Below are 8,364 nucleotides of genomic sequence, written 5' to 3' on the forward strand. Positions count from 1 at the left end.
TAATATGTATTCATATTGTATATATATAAACATATATATATATATATATATTAATATGTCTATATATATATATATATACACCTCTACATATATATATATATATTATATAATTATTTGTATATAGAGTTAAATTTAAAGAGGTGAGAGCACAGTAAAGAAATAAACATCTTCCTTCGTACACCCACTATATATTTAGAGGTAAATATCTCTGCATATAATTAATTTTATTATATAATTATTGATAAATATAATATTATGACTATAATTTAGAGTTATATATAAAGTCTATATAATATATAATATATAGACTGCAAAAAAAACAAATAGAAGCATCAATTTGAGGTGTACGTTGACCTCACGGTTGCTTCACTCAGATACAGCCTATAATTGTATCAGGCATTTAGGGTTTAGGGTTTAGGGTTTAGGGTGTAGGGTTTAGGGTTTATAGGCTGCAAATTTTTCTAAGACTTGCCTCGCTTTTTTTCGTGCTTTAGGGTTTAGGGTATAGGGTATAGGGTATAGGGTTTAGGATTTAGGGTTTAGGATTTAGGGTTTAGTATTCAGGGTTTAGGGTTTAGGGTTTAGGGTTTAGGGTCACAGGCTGCATATAAACACTCCTTGTCTTCTTCAGTTTCCTGAGGGGCTGCAGCAGCTTAAAACCCCCTATTAATTATAAAATAAAATAAATGTATAATTATATTTTTATTTTTAATAAATAAAATTAGTTTACTTAGGGTTTAGGGTTTAGGGTTTAGGGTTTAGGGTTTAGGGCGGTCACCCGGGGCCCCGCGTCGATAAGGGGGCCTTGCAGCAGACAAACTTAAAAAAAATAAGTCTCTAAACCCTAAAAATATAATTATATTAATAAAAATAAAATTCTTTTATTATTAATTGAGCCCTATTTATTTGTTTATTCGTCTCCTTTCCCTGCTGAAAACAACGCCGAAAACCCTAAACCCTAAACCCTAAACCCTAAACCCTAAACCCTAAACCCCTTTACCAAGGATAGATAGAACTTTAATATCTTTCAGAGGCGTCCTCAAGTTTCTGCTTGGGTCTTTTCATAGAATTTGAATGACCTCCCTACCTCTCTTTTAACTTCTTTCTGCTGCTGCTGCTGCTGCTGCTGCTGCTGCTGCTGCTACTGCTGCTGGTGCTTTTGCAGCTCGTTGAGGTGTCTGTGCTGCATCAGTATGGGTTCTTCTTCTGCTGCTTCTGCTGCTGCTGCTGCTGCTGCTGGTGTATCGGTGGGTTTAGTTGGGGGCCCCCTTCGCGCTGCAGGGTATAGAGCAGCAAACTCAGGGGGTAGAGCATCAGAGTGCTTAGCAGCAGAAAGAAGCAGCTTAAGCGAAGCAGCAGCAGCATATGCAAGAGAGCGTCGTTGCGCATCTTCTGTAAGTGCTGCTGCTCCTCCTCAGCTGTGTATACACCAGGGTGTGGGGGGCCCCTCTGAGGGGCCCCCTCTTTGCTGCGAGCATCAGACTTTCTTACAAACATATTTAAAACAAATACAAGAGAGCATATACTTAAGTAATAAGAAGAGGCCCCTAGGGAGGGCCCCCAAATCTCTTAACCCTCTATGCAGCAACACTATTTGCTATGGGGTCAAACAAACAGCTAATCAACAGCATCAAGCAAAAGAATTAATCTTTACTACAGTTTATAATAATCACGGGGCCCCCAGTACAACAGCAGGGGGCCCCCAGGGGGCCCCTACACTCACCATACAGCAGCTGCAGCAGCAGAGAAGAGATGAGAAGCTTGCTGTTGCTGCACAGTTTGCTGCTAAACAGATCTTGAATGAACATGAGGGGGCCCCCAACAGGTTAGGGGGCCCCCCGGATTGGTGGGGGGCCCCTGCAGACAGCAGCAATGACGAAGATATATCTACTGTCTGCTGCAGCAGCAAAACAAGAGATAATATTAAAACTCATCCTGATATTTGCTTCGGGGTCTCCACAATAAAAGATAGTTGCTCAGTTGCAGAATGCTTGCTGCAGCCAGAGCCGCAACAAGAACAGCAGCAGCAGCAGCAGCAGCAGCAGAAGCAGCAGCAGCAGCAGCAGCAGCAGCAGCAGCAGCAACACCCACCCAACTATCAAACAAAAGATCATCTGTGGGGAATCCTTAACCCCCCCAGCAGGTGGGAGACACTGCAGCAAGAGCAGCTAGACGCAGGGGGCCCCCAGGGGGCCCCCAAGGGGGCCCCCCATAGACACCGGTTGAGTCGGCAGCAGCTGTGGGCCCTCGTATCTACACCTGAGCCTTTGCTGTCTGAAGAAGAGTTTAATGCTGCTTTTGCTGCAGCACTAGAGCAGCAGCAGCAGCAAGACCAGCAGCAGCAGCAAGATCAGCAACAGAAGCAACTACAGGACGGCCAGCAGCAGCAAATAGAAGAGCAGCAAAAGCAGCAGCAGCAGCAGCAAGACAGCGAAGAGACAGTCTCTGTCTCCCTCTTCTTCTCTGCTTTTCTTAAAGCAGTAAAGACCCAAGTGTCGCGCTCCAGAGGGCCTCTACGGCTCTCGCCTTACCTTGAAGCATACCTAAACCCTAAACCCTAAACACTAAACCCTAAACCCTAAAGCCTAGCGATTCAAGCAAAGAGGGGACCGTGATGGCTCTCCAGGATCCAAGGGTTTAGGGTTTAGTGTTTAGGGTTTAGAGGGGGCGTTAGTTGCTTTTAAAGGGCCTCAGAAGCATCAAGAGACCCCCCCTAACCCCCTTACATATGGAGAGACAGAATATATTTAAATAGCAGCACTTCTTTTATTTTGTTGCTGCTGCAACTCAGGGGCCCCCTGGCCTTTAATAGTGTCTCTCCCTCACAAGCTGCAGCAGCACAGCAGCAGCAGCACAGCAACACCTTATGGGTGCCCCTCCTATATGGGGGCCCCTGTGGGGGCCCCCATATAGGAGGGGCACCCCAAAGGGCCCCACAGGGGGGGCTATCAGTTGCACATAAACACCTTTAATAGGATCTCAAGAGGATTCTTCTCTCTTAGGGCCCCTTGGGGGCCCCCTCAGCATTATATATTATCTTAGGGGGCCCCTATTAATACCTGAACAGCACAGAAATGTGCTTACGGGGCCCCCTAGGGGCCCCCTTTGCTGCAGTGAGTTCGAGTATATATGAGGGAATGTAGGGGCCCCCGGTGTTAGTTAAGATTAAAATAAATTTAAATATTATATTTAATTTAAATAAAATAAATTAATTTATTAAAGAAGAAAAAATAAAAGAAAACAAACCCTCTAGGGGCCCCCAGCTCAAGGGGCCTCAGTATTGGGGCCCCCCCGTTAGCAGCAGCAGCAGCAACAGCAGCAGCAGCAGCAGCAAGCCGTTGCAATCAAATCCCTTTAAGGGAAATACAAGCACTTTGCTGTTCAAGCGCTTGTCTGTAAACCTCTAACCCTAAACCCTAAACTCTAAACCCTAAACCCTAAACCCTAAACCAGTGAGTGGGGGTCACCTTGAGGGCCCCAAGGAAGAAGGGGCTTCAAGATGGTGTGCAAGTACTTTGCTGCTGCTGCTGCGCTTTCCAGTAGATCAGCAGCAGCAGCAGCAGCAGCAGCAGCAGGAAGGCCTGCCGCCGCAGCAGCGACCGCAGCAGCACCCCACAGATTTCCTCTGCAGCAGCAGCAGCAGCAGCTGTTGCTGCTGCTGAAGCAGCAGCAGCAGCAACAGCTGCAACGCAGCAATCTCCGAGCAACTGCCTCCCGCTGCTTCTCAACTACTTCTGAGGGGGCAGCAGCAAAGCAGCAGCAGGTCAAGGATAATAATGCTGCAGCGGATCCCCCTTCACCCAACAGCAACAACAGCAGCAGCAGCAGCACGAACAGCAGCAGCAGCAAGTTTGAGGGTTTATGGAGGCCCCTGCTGCTAACAGCAGGCGCACTCGGCGTTGGGGGTATCTCTTGGGCCCTACTAAAAGGAGACAGTCCCCTCAGGCTTCCCTCATCTGCTGCGCGCAGCAGCAGCAACAGCAGCAGCAGCAGCAGCAGCAGCGGGGTAGAGGAGGAGGGCCCCTTGTCTGGGTGGCAGCGCATGCAAGATAAGTTTTTTGATTGTACAGATAATTTTGTTGTTCTCTTTCTAAACTCTTCACAGGAGATAGAGCCCCAGGGGCCCCTCATCAATAACCTTAAAGGCCGACTTGCTGCTGCAGTGCAGCAGCAAATGCTGCCTGCAGATCTCTCTCTCTTCTATGCATTCAGGTCATTTGCTACCTCCTGCTGCTGCTGCTGCTGCTGCTGTTGCTGTTGATTGAGTTGTTTTGGCGGTGCTCGAGTTGGTGCTGCTGTTGCTTTTGCTGCTGTTGCTGCTGCTGTTGCTGCTGCGTCTGATGATGCTTATGAATATGTGTTTTGCTTCCCCTAGCGGTGGTGGGCGCTGCTGATGCAACTGCTGCTGCTGCTGTTGCTACTGCTGCTGCTGCTGCTGCTGCTGCTGCAGGAACGGGGAGAATGAAGAGGGGCCCCCGCTTACTGGGGGCCCCGCGTTGATGCTTTATAAGGGTCAGAGGAAGAAGAGACTGTCTCTAGACCCGCAGCAACCAGACGTATTTGAGAGCAGCAGCAACAGCAGCAGCAGCAGTAGCAGCAGCAGTAGCAGCAGCAGTAGCAGCAGCAGCAGCAACGACAGCGAAGCGGCAACTCTTGACGTGCTGCTGGAGACCCATGTTATGCCCGAGCTGCATGCGTTCTTCCAGCCTCAAAGTGAGGAGCAGCAGCCGCAGCAGCAGCAACAGCAGCAGCAACAGGAGGAGCAGCAGCAGCAGCATCACATAGAAGAACTAAACAAATTGCTGGCAGCAAAGGGTCTCCCCACAGTGGTTACGTACAACACATTCGAAGAGGAAGTAAATCCAAATAAATTGCTGCTGCTGCTGCTGTTGCTGCTGCTGCTGCTGCTGCTGTTGGCGGTGCCACTGCTGCTGCTGCTGCTGCTGCTGTTGCCGGCACTGCTTGCTGCTTCTGTTCGTGCTGCTGCTTCTGGTCTTATCCCCACTGCTGATTCCCTTAGCAGCAGCAGGAGCAACAGCAGCAGCAGCAGCAGCAGCAAAACTCTGTTTGTATGGCTTCAGGTGCTGGGAGCAGCAGCAGCAGGGCAGCGAGTGCTGCTGCAGCTGCATGAAGACGGCTGCTTTTTGTGTTTTTTGCTGCGCCCCTTCATTAATTCTATTTCTCAATTATTAAATAAACATCAGGTAAGCCCTAAACCCTAAACCCTAAACCCTAAACCCTCATCCTAAACCCTAAACCCTAAACCCTCATCCTTAACTCTAAACCCTAAACCCTCATCCTAAACTTTAAACCCTAAACCCTCATCCAAAACCCTAAATCCTCATTCCAAACCCTAAACCCTCACCCTAAACTCTAAACCCTAAACCCTCATAGTAAACCATAAACCCTAAACCCTCATTCCAAACCCTAAACCCTTATTTTAAACCCTAGACCCTCACCCTTAACTGTAAATCCTCATTCTAAACCCCAAGCCCTCATCCTAAACCCTAAGGATGTACTTGATAAAATAAATAAAATAATATTTAATTGTTTATTGTTCAGGTATCTATTTCTATTAAAAGAATAAACTTAGCTAAAAATGATTTTCCTAAGGGCTGCCCAGTGGTGCGCGCCACACCGACATTTGTGTTCTATACAAAGTAAGCAGCAGCAGCAGCAGCAGCAGCAGCAGCAGCAGCAGCAGCAGCAACAGCAGCAGCAGTAGTAGTAGTAGTAGTAGTAGTAGTAGTAGCAGCAGCAGCAGCGGAAAGGGCAGCAGCAGACAGACTAACACCAGAAAGAACAGCAGCAGCAGAAGTAGCAACAGCAGCAGCAGCAGCACCAGATATGCCAGCAGCAGCGGGAGAAGCAGCAGAACGAGCAGCAGCAGAGAGAGCAGCAGCAGAAAGAACAGCCGCAGCAGAAGTAGCAGCCACAGAAGCAACACAACAACAGCAAGACGAAGAGTAGAAGCGTAAAGTTAAATGTAGAAGCAGCAGCAGCAGCAGCAGCAGCAAGAACAACAACAGCAACAATAGTGTAGCAACAGCAGCAGCAGCAGCAGGAGTAAACAGATCTGCAATATCTCAGATATAATGACGGCGACTCAGCGCCGTAGGGTTTAGGGTTTAGGGTTTAGGGTTTAGGGTTTAGGGTTTGTGTGTAGGGATGGCTCTGAACGATGGGAGGAGTTCAGGCCGAAGGATGTCGCAGCCAAAATGATAAAGGTCGGGACCCCTCACTTGCTGCTGCTAATGCTGCTGCTGCTGTTGCTGCTGCTGCTGTTGCTGCTGCTGTAGCTGTTGCTGCTGTTGCTGCTGTTGCTGTTGCTGCTGTTGCTGCTGCTACTGCTGCTGTTGCTGTTGCCGCCGTTGCTGCTTTTGTTGCTGCTGCTGCTGTTGGTGCTGCTGCTGTTGCTGCTGTTGCTGCTGCTGCTGTTACTGTTGTTGTGGCTGCTGCTGTGGGTTTTCCTACACGTTGCTGCTACTTCTCTTGCTTCGGCGAAGAGTTGGTGCTGCCGTATTCTGCTGCTGCTGCTGTTGCTGTTGCTGCTGCTGTTGCTGATGCTGCTGTTGCTGCTGCTGTTGCTGCTGCTGCAGGAGCTGTCGCTGTCTGAAGACTTGAAGCAGCAGCTAGAAGACCTTGCGGGGCAGCTGCAGGATCGCTTTCGGTGGTTTGGCCTCCTCTCTATCTGGTGGGAGTTTAGGGTTTATGGTTTAGGGTTTAGGGCTTAGGGTTTAGGGTTTAGGGTTTAGGGTTTAGGGTTTAGGTTTTGAGGCCTGCATTAAGGGCCCGCCGGTGCTGCTCCCCAGAGAGCCTACCTGCCCAGCTAGCTAGCTGGCTAGCTACCCCACAAGGGAGCGGATTAGCTAGCTAATTAGATGGTGTACTAGCTAGCTGTTTACCCGGGTAGCTAGCTGCTTAGATAGCTGATTAGCTAGCTACTCTTCTAGCTAGCCAGCTAGCTAGCTACGATGCTTCTCTTTGTCTGCTACTGTCTGCAGGTTGGTAGAGCTTCAGAAGCTGCAGGACATGCTGCTCAAGCAGCAGCTGGAGACGATCCCAGAGGAGACGATCGTAGAGGAGATGATCCCAGGGGAGACGATCCCAGGGGAGACGATCCCAGAGGAGACGATCCCAGAGGAGACGATCCCAAGGGAGACGATCCCACAGGAGACGACCCCACAGGAGACAACCCCACAGGAGGTGGTTGTAGATGAAGCAAAAGCAAAGAAGGCAGCGGAAGACCGCCAGTTCGAGGAGTTAGTAACCCTTCTTATGGAAGAGGTGCGGCTACAAACCCTAAACCCTAAACCCTAAACCCTAAACTAACCCTATTGTATTTGTTTTATTTTATTTATTTTGTTTATTTATTTTATTTGTTTGTTTTATTATTTTACAGGATATGCAGCGCACAGACAATTTGGAGGAGAGCTTAGAACACCTCAAGAATGAAGCAAACGGAGTTAAGGCAGACTGCATTGCTCTCGCTATTGTAAGGCTTTAGGGTTTAGGGTTTAGGGTTTAGGGTTTAGGATTTGACATGGAGAGGGTTTGGGGTTGAGGGTTCAGGATTTAAATTGTCGGGGGCTTTTTAGGGTTTAGGGTTTAGGATTTGAATTACAGAGGGCTTACGGTTTAGGGTTTGAGGAGGGTTTAGGGTTTAGGGTTTAGGGTTTAGGGTTTAGGGTTTGCGCGCAGATGATGGGAGAGGATTTGCTAAGGCGTGAAGTGGAGACGATGGGCCGAGCCCTCCTCGCTGCAGAGGAGGAGGCAGCTAGGGCAACCAGCTAAACCCTAGGGGCCCCCTTCTGTATCCTAGGGGCCCCCTTCTGTACCCTAGGGGCCCCCTTCTGTACCCTCGGGGCCCCTGCTGTACCCGGGGGTCGCCCGTCTGTCTGTTAGGGGCCCCCTTTTGTACCCTAGGGGCCCCCAACTAAACTAAAGGGGCCCCCTTCTGTGGCCTGGAGGCCCCCTTCTAAACTACAGGGGCCCCCTACAGTACCCTGGGGGCCCCACCTATATTATGGGGCCCCGTACTGTACCCTGGGGCCCCCCAACTGTGCGCTGGGGGCCCCCTTCTGTACCCTGGGGGCCCCCTTCTGAACCCTCGTAAAGTATGCAGACAGGGGGCCCCTTTCTCTTCTTTTTCTGAGGGCCTAACCAACGGCTTTGTTTAGGGGGCCTCCTCCTTAAAGGGCAGTGCAAATTAATCTTCTTCTTTTGATGCACCCTACGACAGCCCCTCATAAATATAATAGATAGCTTGATATGCTGTATAAACATATATATATATATATACATTATATATGTATATATGTATATATATATATACATTGTATATATATATATATATATATATAT

At 48.9% G+C, this 8,364-nt stretch overlaps 2 protein-coding genes across 2 annotated transcripts; both read left to right on the top strand.

Moving 5' to 3' along the window:
* Positions 1–1,806: 1,806 nt before the first annotated feature.
* Positions 1,807–2,561, top strand: EAH_00055970 (hypothetical protein; the record flags this gene model as incomplete). Its single annotated transcript, XM_013393836.1, has 2 exons — positions 1,807–1,825; positions 2,005–2,561. 2 exons carry the CDS (start codon positions 1,807–1,809, stop codon positions 2,559–2,561), a joined length of 576 nt encoding a protein of 191 aa, XP_013249290.1.
* Positions 2,562–3,499: 938 nt separating this feature from the next.
* EAH_00055980 (hypothetical protein, conserved) lies at positions 3,500–7,794 on the top strand (the record flags this gene model as incomplete). The annotated part of the gene is made up of 8 exons (XM_013393837.1): positions 3,500–4,212; positions 4,451–4,834; positions 5,624–5,974; positions 6,167–6,227; positions 6,600–6,694; positions 7,005–7,287; positions 7,403–7,495; positions 7,702–7,794. 8 exons carry the CDS (start codon positions 3,500–3,502, stop codon positions 7,792–7,794), a joined length of 2,073 nt encoding a protein of 690 aa, XP_013249291.1.
* Positions 7,795–8,364: the final 570 nt, after the last annotated feature.

Source organism: Eimeria acervulina, genomic scaffold (assembly GCF_000499425.1).
Source record: "Eimeria acervulina Houghton genomic scaffold, Eah_scaff1130, whole genome shotgun sequence".
Lineage (NCBI taxonomy): Eukaryota > Apicomplexa > Conoidasida > Eucoccidiorida > Eimeriidae > Eimeria > Eimeria acervulina.